Genomic DNA, 20,844 nt, shown 5'->3' on the forward strand with positions numbered 1-20,844 from the left:
CACTCAAAAAATGGTATATACCGTTACAGGAAAGTCTGTGTTCAACTTCCTTACCTTTTCAATGTCTTACCTTAGAGAATTATTGTCAAACGTGAAAATACTTTGTAAATTGTTAAGTGGTAGTCAACATGCAAAGCACACTTATTATTAGATGCCCTTTCTTCAAGAGACTGCTGCAACTGAAACATGACACCAACAGATTTCAAATTTTCATATTCATTTTGATCCTAAAGTAGGACTTTACCAATAACATGCACAGATAGATAATGGCTATATAAAACATTCCTTCTTATTTTTTAAAAAGATTTTATTTATTCATTTGAGAAAGAGAGAGAGCACAAGCAGGGGAAGGGGCAGAGGGAGAGGGAGTGGTGGACTCTCCGCTGAGCAGGGAGCCTGATGTGGGGCTTGATCCCAGGACCTAGAGATCATGACCCGAGCCAAAGACAGATGCTTAACCATCTGAGCCACCCAGGTGCCCCCAAAACATTCCTTTTTTGATAAAATGCAAATTCTATCTAATGTGGTGCCTGGGTGGCTCAGTTGGTTAGGTGTCCAACTCTTGATTTCAACTCAGATCATGATCTCAGGTTAGTGAGATGGAGCCCATGTTGGGCTCTCCACTGGGCATGGAACCTGCTTAAGATGCTCTCTCTCCCTCTCCATCCCCTGCCCCTACTTCTTTCTCTCTCTCTCTCTAAAACAAACAAAAAACAAAAAATTCCCCCCAAAACAACAAAAAACCCACAAATGTTCCATGGAAAAATCTTTCTAGGAAGGCTTCAATTACTTTTCTACATTTTTAGAGCAAGATTATTATTCTTATTTCAAAAGACATAAGCAATTGCACATATGCTTGATTAATCTTAAAAGTACTGTGACATGGGTCAGAGCAACAGACCATCAAATGACCAAAGCACGGAAAAAAAAAAAAGGAAAATATTACTAAATACACTTGACAATCTGAATTCCTGACAAATGATGAAGCTAAAGACCATAATATTTTTCCTAAATGCCACCCCGGTCACCTGAAGTTATAAACTATGAGCTGGAATTAGCTCATGTTGAAGTCTAAAACACGTGGAGATGTTTATCAAATAATTATTATGGAGGGAAGAGATGGTAGAGAGGTAACTTTCTAGGAAATGAATTAAAAGCAAAAAAGGTCAGAATCTCTAAAATGGAAAATAAGCAAAACTGCATTAACAGTGAATAAATTCAGTGATGAGAGCAGAACATGTATCTCTAGAAAGATGAAGACCAAAGCTGGAGAACAAACCTAAAGCTGGGTTCACAGATTTGCATGTGGGGCCACATATTTAAATGTTCACTAGTATTTCACCATCCCAATGATGGTAACTTTCATATTAAGTATATGCAACTGTGATATTTTAAGTGATGGGGAAAAAAACCGATGTGGAAAAAAATTGTGGACAGTCTTGAAGTTATTCTGAAAGTTAAACTAGCATATATCTTGATTACAATTGTGAATATATTCTGCCTTGAAATTTAAGTATCAAATTTTTAAGTAAAAATCTATTGATTCTGATTGTCAACAAACTACCAAATTATTCTTATATTCTCCTCTTATCAATCTAAGTTGACACTAAGAATAAAGTCTCAGTGATCATCATATTATCTTATTAAAACAGTTGGGGAGCTTTGTTCATATAGAACAATATTTGCCATGTATAATCATGTGATTTCTCTCTCTTTTTGAAGTATTGAGCAAATGAAGTTGAAAGCCAAATCCAATAGAGCAAAATTATCAGCAGGGAGTGATATAAAGTCAACTTTTAAAACAGTGGATTTAATTAAAACCAATCTTTAAACAGATTTATTTGATAGTGGTTTTGTATGTATTAACACAAAGACAGGGGCGCCTGGGTGGCTCAGTCGTTAAGCGTCTGCCTTCGCCTCAGGTCATGATCCCAGGGTCCTGGGATCAAGTCCCACATCGGTCTCCTTGCTCAGTGAGGAGCCTGCTTCTCCCTCTCCCTCTGCTGTTCCCCCTGCTTGTGGTCTCTCTCTCTCTCTCTCTCTGACAAATAAATAAATAAAAATATTAAATAAAAAAACAATACAAAGACAATGATGATATTATGAAGTACATTCTAGGGTTTGGTGCCCTATTTTCTCTTGTATTACTTTACTACTTTAAAGCAGGCAAATTCCAAAACCCTATAAAATTAATATTTTCAGTCAGAGAAACATTAATCTTGGGAAAATGAGCAAGAAAACAGCTTTTAAAGGTTAGGAATGGGAATCACTGGGAATAATGGGACACATTCTCAGCTGATTTTAGAAAAGCCAATAAACATTTATTTAATGACATAAAAAGATTGCTCTATAACCACCCATTTCAGCTTTTTTTTCTCTTCAATGGAAAGAAAATAACTAAAAAATAAAATGAATAATAATGAGGGTTTAAAAAATATGTTTTTTAACTAGTTCCTCCACTTTTTCTTCAGAGGAAAAACACTAGCATGTAGAAGCCGTTTTATTTTATTTTTAAAAAGATTTATTTATTTATTTTATGGGGGGAGCGGGAAAGAGAGTTTTTTTTTAAGATTTTATTTATGTGAGAGAAAGAGAGCAGAGAGTGAGTGAGATGAGGGGCGGGGCAGAGGGAGAGGGAGAAGCAGGTTCCCCACTGAGCCTGGAGCCTGACACGGGTCTCCATTCCAGGACCCCGGGATCATGACCTAAGCCCAATGCAGACACTTAACTGACTGAGCCATCCTGGCACCTGGGAGAGAGAGTCTTAACCAGACTCCTCATGGAGCCCCATGCAGGGCTTGATCTCACAACCCTGAGATTATGATCTGAGCCAAAACCAAGAGTCTGATGCTTAATTGACCATGCCACCCAGGCACCCCATAAGAGCCTTTTCAAAAGAGTAAATGAAAATGATTATTTTCCCAAAACTGGTGGACTGAAATTCTTTTGTATTGAAAGCACAGAAAAATGTAAGACCCAACATTTGAATCAAATATTAAACTACCTAGAGCAAGCTCACTGCCTTATGACTCAAAAGTAAAAACGAAGGGCACCAATGGTTAAGCTTCCAACTCTTGGTTTCAGCTCAGGTCATCATCTCAGGGTCATGAGATCCAGCTCAAGTTGGGTTCCCCACTCAGTGCACAGCCTGCCTGAGATTCTCCCTCTCCCTGACCCTCCCAATTGTGCTCTCTCTCTCTCTCTCTCAAATAAATAAATAAATAAATCTTTAAAAAAAAAAAAGGTAAAAAGGAGATGCACAGAGGACATACAAAAATATGCAAATAACTATTCTAAAATAAAATGCATTTTCTCCATCAGAAAAACATATCACACACAACTCACTAACAAAGTACAATTCAAAGCCACATATGAAACTATGAATAAAAATGCAAACTATGTACTGCCTTCAACGAAATAGTATGGAATATTTCCTACTGACTACTTTTTAAAAGTTGGTAGTTATAGCATGAATGGAAAACATGTGAAACTGCAAACTGAAATTTTTAAAGGAAACTAAAAGACATGTAACAAACACCTGAAAAATTGAATATTTAAAACATGGAGAGGGGCGCCTGGGTGGCTCAGTCGTTAAGCGTCTGCCTTTGGCTCAGGTCATGATCCCAGGGTCCTGGGATTGAGCCCCGCACTGGGCTCCTGCTCAGCAGAAAGCCTGCTTCTCCCTCTCCCACTCCCCCTGCTTGTATTCCCTCTCTGGCTGTGTCTCTCTGTCAAATAAATAAGTAAAATCTTAAAAAACAAAACAAAACATGGAGAGCCCCTGTCCTACATAATTTTGTTCTCAATTTTAATCATTTAAAACAATTTATTGATAGAGGGACAAACATAGAGAAAACTTTGAATAGTAAGTATATGAGAATGTAAAAAATTCAACTCAAAAAACAATAAGCAATATATGTTACGTTCAATAATGACAATCAATAATGACAGCATTAAAAAGTGAAATGTTCTCTCAATAAATAACTTTACCATAAAACAGTAGTTCCCACTGATTAGGCAATATTCTGAAAGATAAACATAATACTAATTCAAAATAGGCTACATCTAAATCTGTTAATTTACAAAAAGAAACTTCCTAGAAATGTCTGCAAAGCAAATTCACTTTGCTCTTAGTTGTTAACATTTTTAAAACAAATGTGCTTAAAAATTTTGCACAAGTACCATTTTTCTTTACGTTTCTCAATTTGCCTATATAAATCCATCTTAACTGTACTTTTCAGCTTTGAAAAAATAACATGTAGCAATGTTCCTAAGAGTAACACAGACATGTTTGAAAATGTCCTATTAAACTGTAACTGTAGAGGTAAGCCACTCTATCTTACTTTGATAATAGTTTCCGTTATGAAACAGAACAGCATTTTTTGGCTGATGTAATTCTTAGGTTCATATATTTTTTGTTTTTTCACTTTCTTTTTTCATTTGGCAAAGAAGATAGACAAGGGAAACCTTTCATTACTTTAACAAAATGAATATAATAAATTGTAGCTAGGCAAATTCTGTTACAAACAGTAGCTATGCAGTAGACTCCAGCCCCTGCACAGGAGACATCCATTTCATATTATTTAGAAAATCCATTTTTTTTTAAAGCAAACAATTTTGCTGAAATGCTCAACTTGAAAAAGGGTTGGGTTTTTTGTCTGCAATGCATTCTTCCTTAAGTAATACAATTGATATTGAGTGCTAAGTCCCACAAATATAAGTATATATACCTATACTCTCTCATTAAAGAAGCTCAATTCAAGTTGCTTAATCTGCACTTGCTACACAGGTATAATATACAGTGTACTACAGATATATACTAGTAAACTTTTTTATATATGTCAGTTTATATCTATTGAAGTTTACCACAAGTATATAGTTACTTGGATTTTCAGAATCACTTTGCCCATTAAACAGAATTATGCTTCTCTTTTACAAAATGCAGCAATGTTTACTATAATTAAGCATCAAAAACAAAATATTTAACTTTAAATAGAAGCACAATAAATGAAAATATTATACCTTGCTGTTATTTTAAAAAAATATTGAACTAAAAAAGGAACCTATGATGGGGCAGGGGTAGTTACTGTAAACATTAATACTTGAGCAATTCATCCTCCAAAGGTAGGCTGTTACACCCTACAAAAGAGGAAAAGTTTTTTTCTCTAATTAAAAAAAAAGACAAAACCCTCTTTTTAAAACATAATTGAAGTGTCCCTTAAAATGGTTCTAGGATAAAGTCGTTGAAAATGATGAAATAAAAGCCACTAGGCAAATCATAATGATTAACAAGAAAAACTTCGGAGAGAGACTTAGGTTCATATTCTTGGCTATACCACTTAGAGAAACTTGTGACCTTCATTTAGCAAGTTCCTTAATCCCTTTCAGCCTAAATTTCTTCAAATTGGCTATTGCGCTGAATAAGAGATAGCAAAGGAGGTATTATTAGCACTGAACCTGGCACTTACCCCTCAGTAAGGTGGAAATAATCATTACTGTCCAGATAAACTTGGGGTGGGGAGGATGCTCATTAGTGACCTTGCAAAAACTAGGGTCCTTGCATTAAAACCCACTCTGCTTGCTTGGTAGTGTAACTACTGGTAGTTTTCTGCTATTCACTTTTAGTGTAAAGAACTCTAAAGAACCAAGAAGTAAAAGTGAGAGGGGGTTAAAAACCGAATTTTACAGGTAGCAAGAACCTAGACTCAGGCAAAACTCTGTGCTGCAGAATCTGTCAGTGGGCCGTCATCCTATCTTTCAAACATCCTACCGATCCCCAAGTTAATAGAGGGTTAGGAGGATATTTCCCGGTATATGCCTTTTAAAACAAAATCACTTCAGGCAAAAGAAAAGTCTAGCACCCAGCACAGTACTGAAAATGATGAATTCCTAATTATTTGTCGAATGAATCAATACAGGTGTACATTTCAGACAGAAACTAACTACCCGGGAAAACCGACGTATTGGACAAAATCTTCATTTTCTATCCTGGAGTCCCTTTCCTCACCAAGCACTCAATATTTAAAGCTCTATCTTCACTTACTTCAACAAACAAACGAACAACAAAACCGAATGAGTTAGGAATTATTCCTAAATTCACTAAAAAGAAGTAAGCTTTAAAAACGGGCAAATAAACTGCCTAGTTAGTTACACGGCTGGTAAGATACAGAAGCAGCTGGGATTCGAACTCACATCTCCTGGGCTTCAAAGTCCAAGCTGTTTTCGCTACACTAAAGTTTGCGTCTCCACTTGTCTCTGTACACTGTCCAGTGGAGAGAACATTTATCATTAAGCTTTCTTTTTCTCCTCTGATGCCAGCCCTTCCATTTCACACTACCTCCTATTCTGGACCATAAACTAAATACAACAGCAGGCAAGGTGCTCTAATTCTAGGAGTCCCGGTATACGCGCGAAGAACACAAATCTGTTTTACTTGTGACGCCGGACGAAGGTCCTGCGCCACCACCACAAACGACAAACACACTCTAGGGTCCAGAGAGGCTGCAGACCGCGCCCAGGTCTCAAGTTTTAGTCAAGGCCCACGTTCAGGCCAGGCGAGAAGAGAGGTTATCCTTCCCTGACACCCTCGCCAAGGCGGGAGCACAGAACAGAAGGCTGGAGTCGCAGTAACAGTACAAACAATAAACCCTTAAAGCCCCTCTTCAGCCCGTTAAACGCACTTACTTGAGCGAAGTAACTGCAAGACACAAGGCCGGCACCGGCAACGGGAAGGGCTCCTCTACGCTCCAGCCCAGGCACTGACGGTGACGACATCGGGGCCGCGCCGCGGAGAGCGAAGGCCCGTCGCCAGGCCACGAGCACAGCGCACGGAGCGCGCGCTCGCGGCAGGGGCGGGGTAGCACGCCGGCGCCACCTTTAAACGTCACGCGCGCGGCTCTGTTTCTGGACTAAAGCGTTTGAACATGTCGAGCCTGAAGGGAGTGGCGGAGCGAGGTACCCGAGTGGGTTTCAGAGCTGAGAGGGGAGACTTCGGTGCTTCAGTACCGCAGGGGCTGTTAAAGGCAGCGAGGAAGAGCGGCCAGTTAAACCTGTCGGGTCGGAATCTCAGTGAAGGTAAGATCCAGAGGTACGACCAGCTTGTGCTATTAGAAAGCACTTGCCCCTGGCCGACTCCCTTTCCTTCGCCTGCTTTTTTTGACCATCTTTGCCACAGTCTCCTAGCCAGGACCCCCGGGCTCTAATTCAGGCACCCATCACATTCCCACTGGTTCGGTCAGGCCCGTTCGGTTCCTACTTTTCTGAGCATATTTCTTAAATTGAGGATCAGGATAGATGCCACACAAAGTGAATTTGAGACCATCCTCAAAAACCTAGTAAAGATCAGCAAGCACCTCTCTGGATACCATGAATGAATAATAGCCAGATGCTCTTGTGATTGTGTCTTGTGTAAGGGAGGGATTGGGGAGAGAGAATATAGCATTCTTCCTGTAATGTTTTCCTCTACTTATATTCAGGTTTTAGGCTATCTGGGATTGAAACCTTCCATTTTCCTTATAATGATTGCTTTTTTATTGTGTCATATATAGAGTAGACCAAGCAAATACTTTCGGAACAAATGAAAGGGTATATGACGTAAATTCTCTGCTCTATCTGGAAAATCTTTTAATCAGTGGAAACAAATATTTTTAAACTACAGATGTACATACACATTTGTTTTACTCAGAGGCTGGAACGTTTTCCTTGATACCCTTCTAGGGCTTTTTGCTTCCTGTAGGACTCTGCTCAATGGTCACACCTTCAGACAGGCCCTTCCTAACTACCCTAATCAGTAAATATCATTGCTAACAGTATGGTTTTTTTTTTTACCTGTTTAATTTTTAAATAACATTTATCACTATCAGAATTTATATTATGTATTTGCTTATTGTCTTCCCTGCTCTCCCACTAGAATGTTAGTTTCATGAAATCAAGGAGCTTTGTGTTATTCATTGTTGTCTCACTAACAACCAAAATAGTGCTTGGTTCATAATAGATTCTTATTAAATGTTTGTGGAAGGAATAAGTGAATGAATGAATATTTCTGAATACTAGATGGTGTACTGGAATGTACTTTTTGATTGGATCCAGATGATTTTGTCTATTAAAATTTAAGGGAGCAAATGAATTTTGACTCTTAACTCCATGATGACATGATCAGGACTGTTTAGGTTATTATTGTGTAAACAGAGCCTACCACAATACCTGGCACATACTAGGTACTCAATAAATTATGTTGAATGAGTGGATGTATAGTATTTCATAGAGGAGAAAAATATAGGAGAAGAACATGGTATTTGTAGCTTATAAATCAAAAAGAAATCCTTGTTATCATAATGTAGAATGTGTTTATCTAGCTATAGCCTTCAACATCTCTTGTCGTTCAACCTTTGACACCCAAACCTCTGTAATTCTGAAACATGTATAGCCCCTTATGGAGCCATGCTCCTTATCTGCATATCTTTGCTCATGTAACTTTTTTTTTATTATTTTTTAAAGATTTTATTTATTTTTTTGAGAGAGAGACAATGAGAGACAGAGAGCACAAGAGGGAAGAGGGTCAGAGGGAGAAGCAGACTCCCTGCTGAGCATGGAACCTGATATGGGACTCGATCCCGGGACTCCAGGATCATGACCTGAGCCGAAGGCAGTCGCTTAACCAACTGAGCCACCCAGGCGCCCCACTCATGTAACTTTGAGATGCTTAATCTCACTGTACCTTATTTTCTCATTTATAATGTGATAGTGATAATAGGGCCTACTAAGATTTAATTGAGATAATACAAAGTCCTTGGTAATAAAAAGGACACAGTAAAAATTGTTATCATTTTTATTGCTATCGCTGTTAACATTGTAATAGCTTCCTAAATGCTTTCCTGGATTTCTTTAAGTCTCACACTCTAAAACAGTGTCCTCACCAAGAGTTATCTTTCTAAAACCTGGATCTTATTATGTCACTCACATTTAATGACTCCCCATACATCATAAGATTCAGTATAAAGTTCTTAGTGCAACATACAAAAACCTTTTGAAATCTTGCCCTTAAGTATTCACAAGGCCCTCCCATCTTTTCTCAGAATCCTATACTTTAACAACAACAGTAATGAAAAATTCTTTTCCCCAAACAACTAATCTTTTAAAACAATCTTTTAGGTTGTAGAACAACAGTCTCTTTAGAATAGTTTTAGGTTTCCAGAAAATTGAACAGATAGTACAGAGTTCCCATATACACCCTTACCCCAGCTTGTGGTTTCCCTTCATTACCATCTTACATTAATGTAGTGTACTTGTTACAGTTGATGAACTAATATTGATACATTATTATTAATTAAAATCCATAGTTCACATTACTGTTCACTCTTAGTATTGTACAGTTCTTTGAGTTTTGACAAATGCATAATGTCCTGTATCCACCATTATGGTATCATATAGAACAGTTTTACTGCCCTAAAAATCCTCTGGGCTCTACCTATTCTTTCTGGCAAGCCTGGCAGCCACCATTCTTTCTGCTCCTATAGTTTTGCCTTTCCCCAAATACCATATAATTGGAATCACACAATAAGTAGCTTTTTTAGACTGGCTTTTTTCACTAAGCAGTATGTATTTAAGGTTCCTCCATGTCTTTTTGTGGCTTGATAATTCATTTCTTTTTATCACTGGATATTATTCTATGGTATGGATGTGCCATTTTATCCATTTACTTTTTGAAGGACATCTTTGTTGCTTCCAGCTATTGGCAGTTATGAATGAAGCTGCTATTTGTGCTCAGGTTTTTGTGTGGACGTAAATTTTCAACTAATTGGATGTAAACCTAGGAGTGCCATTGCTAAATCATATGGTAAGACTACGCTTAGCTTTGTAGGAAATTGCCAGACTGTCTTCCAGAGTGGATGTAGCATTTTGCATTCTCAACAGCAATGAATAAAAGTTCCTCTTGTTCTACATCCTTGCTGCTATTTGGTATTATCAGGTTTTTGGAGTTTAGCCATTCTATTAAGTATGTAGTCCTGTCTCAATGTTGTTTTAGTTTACTATTCCCTAATGACATGTGATGTGGAACATCTTTTCATAAGCTTGTTTGCCATCTGTATATCTTCTTTGGTGTGGTGCCTGTTCAGATCTTTTGTCCATTTTTTTTTTTTGAAGGTTTCAAATGTACTTTATTTCTTCAACCATGCCATACTTTAATGGGTGCACAGTGCTTTTACTTGGCATCATTTATGAGTTGGTTTTGAAACAATTCAGTATTACACCAACTGGGATGTTTACTGATCTCTCCATTCCTTTGGGGTGACTCTGCCAACAGGGGACAGGTTCCACTCTATTCCAATTTGTGTTGCTGTATATGCCCATACAGCAATACAGAAAGTGGCTCCACTAGCTAGTACGGCATTACCATATTTGTCATGGAAATCAGATGTCCTTTTCTGGTGGCTCTGCCTTGCCGTTGTTTGTGGAATGCTTTGAACTCGGAGAGACGACTTAGAGCGGAAACATTCTGAAGCTGAAGATACAACGGTGCAACTGTAGCTGCTGCTTTGCTACAACTTCGTCCCAAGTCTCCTTGCAAAGAGCCCTGAAAAAACTTTTTTGTCCATTTTTTAACTGGGTTGTTTGTTTTCTTACTGTTGAGCATGGTTGTCCTTTGTCTTTTCATGCTGCATGTTTCTGTTCAGTAAGTTAAGGTTCAATGAATAAGTGATACATAAAAGGCCAGTGGCCTGTTAGTTAGGATTTTTTAAAGTCTGTGTTATATGACATATAGATGAAAGCTACATAAGTGGTTTTGTTTTTTGACATAAATTAGTTGTAAAAAAATGATTACTGTTTTCTGATAAACTTTTACTATCTTGTCCCTTTTACTGTTATACTTTTTAAAATATCCTCATTTTTTAAAAAGTCTTCTTTGGCTGCCTGGGTGGTTCAGTTGGTTAAGCATCTGACCCTTAATTTCGGATCAAGTCATGATCTCAGGGTCCTAAGATCGAGCCCCATGTCGGGCTTCACACTGGGCATGGAGCTTGCTTAATAATTCTCTTTCTCCCTTTCCCTCTGCCCTCTCCCCAAGCCCCCACCCCCCTTTCTCTCTCTATCTCCAAGTAAATAAATAAAAATGAAAAAGACTCATTATTTTTATTATTATCTCCAAATGTTATTACCTAAATTATGAATTATGTTCAAAAGCGATTATCAAACATGGCTTCTTTCTGATTGCTATCAATATGTATGAGATATCATGAGATATTTTATATGAAAGACATGAGATAATAAATATGAAAGTGTTTGAATGCTGTGGGGAGTTACAGATACTTATTTAAATTGCATTTGTTATATATCTGCTATCTTTGTTTCTTCCAGATATCGTGAAGAAGAAAATTAACACTTCAAACAATTTATGGTCACATAGGCATTTGAATATAAGTTTTATTCAAATTTATTTATTAAGAATTGCACTTATTGAACAAATAACAAATCTTTGTGTTGTACTCCAGGTCTTTCTTCCCTCCATATTTATGCAGCAGTTTAAAATTGCTCATGTCCATTATTTCTATATTGGAAAAATAGAACCTAGCCTTTCATTTTGATGTATATAACCCAAAACAGTTAAAATTCTGTTTATTCTTTCTTTTAGATGGTGGCCTTGAATTGATTCTTCTTAGTGGAAGCTCTAAGAGCAGTGAGACATTTTATTACCCTAGTAGGGTGTTAACTGGTACCCAGTACACCTTAATTTCTACCTGTAACTGAAATGAGTACTCTTGATGGCTTTTAGTACCCTTTCTTTTGATAGGCCATAGTTCTTTTATGAAAATACCCATTTATCATTTTCTTCTTTAAAAAAGCATTGTGTCTACTATAGAAAACGTATAATTTTATAGAAAGCATAAAAAGGGAAAATAATCATTCAGGGTTAGTCACTGTTGATATTTTGAAGGTTTTTCTTCTAAAATTTTTTTGTGTGACTATGATGCATAATTTGCCTTGCGTTTTTTATTTTAAACAAATTTAGAATTGCACTGAGTCCTGCTGGACTTCTTTTTGGACATTTTTTGATGTCACTTGAATAACCTGATTATTTTTAATGACTAATATTTCATCTTATGACTACTATAATTTACTTAAACATTTGAATATTGTTGGCAGTTTTAAAGTTATCATTCTTGAGTGTTAGTTCTATAAACTGACAAAGGCGTGCTGAAACAAAATAACTGTTAATAACCAACTTCAAAGAAGAATATTAGAAATATTCTGGAAACTTTTGAATGACAGCTCTTTTTCTGAACAAGTACACAAAAATATATCATTGTTTGATTTAGTATAGATACTGCAGCTTTTTCATTGGATCAGATAAAAGAAAGATGGAGTTGAAAAGGAGGTATTGATTGTTGCCTTGTGGTTACGTGACATTGGTAGAATAGTAGTGTAGAAAATATTTTTGGGTGATATATCAAAAACTGAATGAAAGTAAAAGGTACCAGAGTTTGGAACAAAAAGAATGCTGTAAATTTTAAAGGAAACCACATTGTTGAACTGACAGGAGAATTGGTAAATGGATACTTTACTAAACAAACCAATTAAATTTGTTTGGAAACCATATTATTTGAAAGGGAAATATGGGCATAAGGGTATCCTTATTTTGAAGAGAGCAGTTTGGTTAGTTTACATTTGTGGAATTAAGTAAATGGGTTTAGGGCTTCTAGGCATCACGATGTCATGCCATCTGTTTAAAGGTACTGAGAATTTGCATTTTTCCGTATGTACAGTTTGTTATGACACAGTAAAAAGTGTAACCTAAACCATATATTTCCCAAGTTTTAAACAACCATCCTTAAATCTATATTAACTGTGTTCTGCTTTACTATTTAGCTTAACTCTATTTTGACTACTTGTTGTCTTAATCGAATTTAATAGTCTAAATAGCTAATAAGAATTAATCAAAGTATCAGATTTTAATAACAAATAATTCCAGAAAGAAACTATTGAGTGGATCATCCAAATAAACTGTTCTTGAACATTCTTAGAAATGAAAACGAGGAAAGTGTTTTAATCTGTATATAATAGCAGAATCTTGAGGTAAACCTTTAGTTTTTAGTATACTGAAATCCAGGGAAGTCTGCTTGTTTGGGTTATGAAACAAGGAACTAGATGGTTAATTGAAAGTGCCATTCCTATTTCTTGGTCTGTTAAAATAGTTCTGAACTTAAGTGTTTCAGTCTCTTAAGAAGTGTATCTCAAGTTACTATCAGTGCCAAAATGTGTTTAATAAATTAGTACAGAACTTAAACTTATCCCTATATTAATATGTTCACTCATTTGCATTTTAGTATGTTTTCTTGAGTAGGAGAGGACGGGGGGTATTAGTTAAGTGAATGCCATCTGTCATAGTTATTGTCACAGGAAAAGTACAGATTGGAAAGAATGGAATTACAGTTTCAGTGAGGCTTATCTTCACTATAAAGCTGAATGTACCCTCAAATTAAAGTACAAATTCAAACTTGTTTTTCTCTTAAAGTGATTGGTAAAAATGTTTTCTTTTTTATATGTTAAACATTGTTGTTTTTGTTTTTGTTTTTGTTTTTTACAGTATCCTGCTGGACTTCAGGAGAGAACAGTTCTCTTCATGCATTCTAACATAACCATGACTCAGGTGTTCTAAAACACAAAGATACATTCCTCTGGGTCAATCTCAAACTGAAACTGAGTTAATGCCTGCTATATAACTATTTAATTTTGCTCTGGTGGGGTGTGTGTGTGTGTATAAGTATGTGAGTATATTTGTTTCTTATTAAACTTTAAAGATAGTCTGAAAGTGACACTGCAGTATTGTGGATCGTCAGTATGGGATTCTTTCTGTAATGTAAATGTGGAGAAATTTGGAATGTTTATCAATGAGCTTTCCCTGATCTTTTACATAGTGCTGGACTTACTGCTTTATTCCTGTAAAATCCTCATAATTTGGTAGAGGGCTTAGTGAATGGCATTTGTAGGATAAGCTGATATGAAATATTGTTCTGCTTCTAGCAAAAGACTTTTTGTATTACTACTGCTGCATCCTACCTAGCTTTTATGTTACTGTGGGCCCCTCTTATTTAATCGACAAGGAAATTGGTAACCAGAGATGCTGGATTACTGGCTGGTTTGATTAGTTGCGCAGTTTAAACCAACGCTTAGTTCTCTGACTCTTTGGTCAGTGATACATCCATGATGTGATACGGTGTATTATAGTTTAATATATTTACAATCTTTTAGCAGATGGAATCTACATATACAAGGGTACAGACCTTAATAGGAATGATTACGATTTTCTACTTTAAGGAAATATATATACTATGGGTGATCATTATATCTATGCGACTGTTCAAAACCATCAAAAAAGATTTTTAAATTTCATGGTTTGTTGCTCCTGTAGTTTACTGGCTACACATTCTTTTAGCCTTCCATGTAAATACCATTTTAAACATTTTTTTTTTTATTTCTTCTCTGTTTCTTCCCTTACCCACTTCTAAGTATCTTCCCCAAATTAGGCAGTTCTCTGCCATCAACTCATATGTAGTCCCCATTTCTATAATTAGCTATTGTCAGTAGAAGATAAAGTAATATGCACCAAAAACATGCAAAGGAATCTTTTCTCAGTCTTCATTCATGGCCATTCTGTTCATTGTGGAAGCCTCTAGTTACATATGGCTATTTAAATGTTAATTAACCAAAATTAAATAAAATTAAAAATCATGTTCTTTAGTCACCTTAGCCACATTTTAAGTTGTATGCGGCTAGTGGCTACCATATTAAATAGTGCAGCATATAGGATAGTTCCATCATTGCAGAAAGTTGTATCAAGTAGTACTGTTTGAAACAATTATCATCTTGTGAGAAATATATATATCTGTGTGTGTAGGTGTATATATGTATATGTATTTATGCATATATATATACCTCAATTTGTTTATTCATTTGATATATATATATACAAATATGGGAATATATGCATACATAAGATTACCTTGATATATTACATCATCTTTATTTTATTTTGAGTTAACCTTATTGGCGTATAATTTATAAACAATATGCATCCATTTTAAGTATACCATTCAGCGAGTTTTGACATATATATATGTACACACACACACACACACACACACACACACATACACACATACACATACATACAGTTGTGTAACCACTACCACAATAAAGAATATAAAGTATTTCCAACACTCAAAAAGTTCCCTTATGCCCCTTTTTTGTTAGTCAACCCCCACTGCTAATTCCACACAACCAGTGATCTGCTTTTTGTCAATATAGATTAGCTGCTTCTAGAATTTCATTTAAATGGAATTATACATTTGCAATTTTTGTTCTGTTTTAGGCTTCTCTTGCTTAGTATGTTTTCTGAGGTTCATCCCTGTTGTTTATATCAGTAGTTTTTTTTACTGTTGAGTAATAGTCTGTTGTATGTATATACCTCAATTTGTTTATCCATTCACCTGTGATCAACATTTGATTTGCTTCTAGTTTTTGGCTGTTATGAATAAAACTGCCATGAGCTTTCAAGTAAAGTCTTTGTGTAGACATATGTTGTCATTCCTGTTGAGTTACATACCTGGGAGTAGAATTGCTTGACATATAGTAATAAGTGTATATTTAACTTTATAAGAATTTACTGAGCTTTTTGCTCCTAGTAAACATGAGAGATTCATTTGCTCCAGATCCTTACCAACACTTTGTATTGTGAGTCTTTTTGACATTAGCATTCTTGTGCTTGTGTTGTAGTACCTCCTTATGATTTTATTTATACTTCCTTAATGACTCATGATGTTGAGCATCTTTTTCAATCATCATTGGCCATTTGTATATCTTCTGCCAAGTGTTCAGATTTTTTGTCTATTTTTAAATTGGGCTCTTTGTATTTAAGTTGTAAGAACTTTTATATTTTGGGAACAGAAGTACTTCTCAGATATCTATCTCTATTGATATCTAATATATTTTCCTGGTCTGAGGATTAATGATTTCTTTAGAAAAACGTAAGTTTTCAGTTTTGAGGAAGCCCAGCTTATCAGTTATTTTTCTTTTGGGATTTGTACTTTTTCTATCCTAAGAAATTTTATCCATCCAGGGGCTGTGAAGATTTTTCTCCTCTGCTTTCTTTTAGAAGTTTTATAGTTTTGTCTTTCATATTTAAGTCTATGTTCTATTTTAAGTTAATTTTAGAGTGTGTCATAAGGTAAAGGTGGAGGTTCATTTTTTTATCCATATGAATTTACCATTTGTTGTGCCATTTGTTGAAAAGACTATTTCTTATTAAATTGGCACTTCTGTTGAAAATAATTGATAATATATTATTGCATGGAATATTCCTGAACTCATCTTTTCTATTGATTTATATATCTTTATACTAATACACTGTCTTGACAAGTTTTATGGCAAGACTTTAAATCAAGTACCATTAAGTTCCACAACTTTTTTCTACTGTTTCAAAAATTATTTTATCTATTTTAGTTCTTTTGCATTTTGTTAATACATTTTAGAATCAGCTTGTTAATTTCTGTGGAAACGCTGTCCGAGATTTTGATTAGGACTGTGCTGAATCTGTAAGTCACCTTGGGGAGAAGTGACAACTTAATTAGTTTGTAATGTGGTATATTTATCTGCTTATCTAGACCTTCTCTAAATTTTCACAGCAATATTTTTTATTTTCATACCAAAGGTTTTGCATATATTTGTTAAGCTTAGCCCTGAGTATTTCATCGTTTTAGATGCTGTGTCTTACAAATCTTTAAGTATTTAAAAAATATTTTCATTTATTGATTGCTAGTACATAGAAGCACAGTTGATTTTTGTATATTAACCTTGAATTCTGTGGAATCTCTAAACCCATTCCATATAATTTTTTTAGATTCCTTAGGATTTTCTGCATAGATGATCATGTTTTCTACTAATAGAGATGGTTTTACTTTTTCCTTTCCAATCTGAATGCCAAAATAAATAAATTTTCCTTATCTTACTACATTGGTCAGGACCCAGAGTAAAATTCTGAAGTAGTGATAATGGGCGAAAGCACTTAGTCTTTACCATTATGTATGATGTTAGCTATATGCTTTTCATAGAAACCCTCTATTAGGTTGAAGGAATTCCCTTCAGTACTTAGGTTTTTGAGAGCTTTTTCTTGTTTATTTTTGTCAGATGCTTTTTTTTTTTTTTGCATTTCTTGAGAATCATTGGTGTCTTTTTTTCTGTTAATATGATAGATCTCATTGATTTTCAAATGTTAAAACAGTCTTTCATTCTTGATGTAATTCCCACTTGATTCTGATGTATTTTTTTATATGTAGGTAATAAATTTGTTAAGGAATTTTGTTATAGGAACTCTCTATAATCATTAGGGAGTTTGTAGTTTTTTTCTTTTTCTTTTTTTTTTCTTTTAATGTCTTTGTCTGGTTTTGGTATCAGGCTAATGCTGGCTTTATAAAATGAGTTAGGGGTTGTTCTTTCCTCCATTTACTGAAAGAGTCTATGTAGAGTTAATATCATTTCTACTCCAGATGTCTGTTAGAATTCACCAGTGAAGCCATCTGGGCCTGGAGTTTTCTTTGTTTTAAATATGTTTTAAATATTTAAATGGGAATATTTAAAATAGCAAATTCAATTTCTTTAATAGATGCAAGACTATTCAGGTTTTATATTGCTGTTGTGTTTTTTTTCCCTCTTTCAAGGAATTTGTTCATTTTAATTAAGCTGTTGAATTTATAGATGTAAAGTTGTTTATAATATTCCCTTATCCTTTTAACATCTGTAGGATCTAAGGTGATATTCCAATTTTCAAAGAACAGGTATTGGTTTCATTGTTTTTTATCTATTCTGTTTCATTGATTTCCCCTCTATTTCTTTGCTTTTGTTTACTTTGGGTTCTTTTTCTAGTTTATGATTGTAGCTTAGATCATTATAAAATGAGATTATTTATGAAGCAAGACTGGACATGAGTTGATAATTGTTATAGGTGGGTGATGGATACATGGAGTGTTACTTCATTATACTATTCTCTAAATTTATGTATATACTTTAATATTTATGTATATACTTTAAATATTTGTGTATATACTTTAAATATTAGGTATACACTTCAAATATTACATAAAGCACTTGGGTACTTTATGAGGGGCACTTGGGTGGCTCAGTTGGCTAAGTGTCAAAATCTTGATCTCAGCTCAGGTCTTGTTCTCAGGGTTGTAAGTTCAAGCCCTGTGTTGGCCTCCACACTGGGTGTGGAGCCAAATAAATAAATAAATAAATAAACCTGACTACATAGTAATTTTTTTTCACATTTATATGCCTATTGACATTTATCTTTACCTGATTGTATTTGTTTCACGCATTGGTAAGCTATTTTAGGATGGCTCTATAGAATTCCTCAATAATTAGGACTTTTTATAACTTTTAGTGGTTCTTTGTGTTTGTGGGTAGGGAAAGAAAAGTGACATGAATCTTGAAGCTATAAGCTCTTCAAGAAATTGGGATACCTCACAAACTGTAATGGGGAAAAGAATGAGCAGTATGTCAGTGTTTATGGTAAAGGAAATTGATACATATTCAGTAACAATATAGTATCAACAGTTATCCATTCCTTGATAGTTCCCACAAGGACAAATTTTGCTAACAAAAAAATCTGAAATAATGATAAAACTGTAACATTCATTTAGTATAGTTGATGGGTAACAGATATTTTCATTATGTTGTGTATGAATTTCTTGTGCTCCCTGCCTTCATCCCCCCCAAAATTTTTTATTACATTGCTTTTTAATTATAATCATCTTAATGTACCTATATATAGGTATCAGAGAAAAATAGATGCACAAATGCTCTATATATTTTCTTAGGAGTAGAGTTGTGCATATCACATAGTTTTTTCTGTACCTTTTTGTGTGTTTTGTATTGTTTCATCTTGCCTTGTTTTTCTCTTCTGGAAATTTTTGTTGGTGACTGAACCTGGATGGCACATTGGTGACTTATAAAAAATTTTTTCTCAAGAGTAACATTGATTTTTAGTCAAATACATGAACATCGCCAGTTATATGGATTCTTTTGGTGTCAATAAATTCTCATGCTAATCTGTAGTTGATCTCTATTTCTTATTCCCACTCAACCATCCATACCTATATACCAAAATAATAATAATAATAATGGTAGTACTGGTAATAGTAATAGTAGTAATAATGGTACATTTTATGGTGCTTTTGCTCTCAGAAAAGTTGGGGAGAGTGAATTCTTTTTATTTTGCTTTACTTTAAAAATAAACCTCTATCCACAAACAGAAACATGAATGGACTTATATTCTATAATATTCATATTATCTGGATTCGTTGGTAGAAGTATAAAGAAGAGGCTACCTAACCAGAGAGAAGGGGTAGGAAAGGGATCTTTTCATTCATTCTAATATGAATATAGATACCCCATTTTTTTTTAAAGATTTTATTTATTTATTTAACTGACAGAGAGAGACAGCAAGAGAAGGAACACAAGCAGGGGCAGGGTCAGAGGGAGAAGCAGGCTTCCCGCTGAGCAGGGAGCCCGATGTGGGGCTCGATCACAGAACCCTGAGATCATGACCTGAGCTGAAGGCAGTCGCTTAACCAACTGAGCCACCCAGGTGCCCCTAGATACCCCATTTTTTTGAAGGAGTGTAAGTCTCATGGATTTCAGGAGCTTTGCTTTGCTTCTATAAAACCATTGTATCAGATTAGTAATCCTGAATTATACTTCAGTGTCCTGAATTGGAAACTTGGACCACAGCTTTCTATTTAGTCTCATTCTGACATCTTAGTCAATGACTGCAGGATATAACCAATTGTTGCCTTCATTAATAACCGCTGAAAGTTCTAGATCATACTACTATGTAGTTCTACTTTTATGAAGGAATGAAGGACTTTTTTTTTTAAGATTTTATTTATTAGAGTGAGAGAGAGGGAGAGCACAAGAGGAGTTGGGGGGTGGGCAGAGGGAGAGGGGGAAGCAGGCTCCACACTGAGCAGGGAGTCCGATGTGGGGCTCGATCCCAGGACTTTGGGATCATGACCTGAGCCGAAGGCAGGCGCTTAACCGACTGAGCCACCCAGGTGCCCTGGAATGAAGGACTCTAAAATAGTTTTGCTACAACGCTATAGCAAGTTAATACCTTCTGGAGTTTCAGATTTTATAGTGGTGAACCTGGACTCTCCCTGTTCAATTTATATGGTCTTATTTGCTGTGTTTAAGAGGTTACTGTATTTGCTGCAGTAGAATTCACACAATATTGTGTGATGGATTAGGAAATAAAATTGTATGTTAGGTAAAATAGCAGCTACCAGAATTAGTTATGCCTTCCAAATGTCCACTGAGAGTCAAGACAATATAGCTCTGCACGTGTTTGAATCCCATTTCTGCTACCTACTAGCTGGATAGCCCTAGGTAAATTATACATTCTGTGCCCCATTTTTCTTGTCTATAAATGAGAATGGTAATAGCACCTACCTCAGAGTTATTATGAGGTTTAAATGAGTATGTTAGAAAATTGCCTGGTATTTGTAAATGTTAGCTATTATTATTAGATATTATTATTACTAGTGCTTTCTCAGTATATACTCCTGTTATAAAACTTATGACATCACCTTGTAAATGTTGATTTTCATGCTTTTATTGTATTAGCATAATGATAAAGTCCCTTCTTTATTGTCTTATATATCTACTACAATGTGCTGTGCAGAGTATGTGTATAGTAAATATAGTTGAATGAAAATAAAAGTAAGGGGCACCTGGGTGGCTCAGATGGTTAAACGTCTGCCTTCAGCTCAGGTCATGATCCCAGAGTCCTGG

General features: G+C 35.3%; 2 protein-coding genes across 6 annotated transcripts in view; one reads left to right on the forward strand and one right to left on the reverse strand.

The window, feature by feature from the left end:
• SRSF11 (serine and arginine rich splicing factor 11) overlaps positions 1-6,778 on the reverse strand; it is a 43,544-nt gene extending 36,766 nt beyond the window's left edge. The window contains exon 1 of one of the 2 annotated variants that reach the window (XM_073896534.1): positions 6,685-6,778. The gene's annotated coding sequence lies outside the window, so the exon portion shown is untranslated. The remainder of the gene's footprint in view (positions 1-6,684) is intronic. The other variant, XM_073896535.1, reaches the window with a different exon arrangement.
• A 103-nt stretch (positions 6,779-6,881) lies between these two features.
• The window catches only part of LRRC40 (leucine rich repeat containing 40), a 54,037-nt gene continuing 40,074 nt past the window's right edge, over positions 6,882-20,844 (forward strand). For 2 of the 4 annotated variants that reach the window (XM_073896544.1, XM_025871827.2), the window contains exon 1: positions 6,882-7,074. In XM_073896544.1, the coding sequence (XP_073752645.1) occupies positions 6,924-7,074 (151 nt within the window). In that variant the 5' untranslated portion in view covers positions 6,882-6,923. Of the gene's footprint in view, positions 7,075-13,582; positions 13,646-17,794; positions 17,829-20,844 lie in introns of all 4 variants that reach the window. The other 2 variants (XM_073896546.1, XM_073896545.1) reach the window with 2 other exon arrangements.

Source organism: Callorhinus ursinus, unplaced genomic scaffold (assembly GCF_003265705.2).
Source record: "Callorhinus ursinus isolate GAN/ISIS: 27379988/994484 unplaced genomic scaffold, GSC_fseal_2.0 scaffold9, whole genome shotgun sequence".
Lineage (NCBI taxonomy): Eukaryota > Metazoa > Chordata > Mammalia > Carnivora > Otariidae > Callorhinus > Callorhinus ursinus.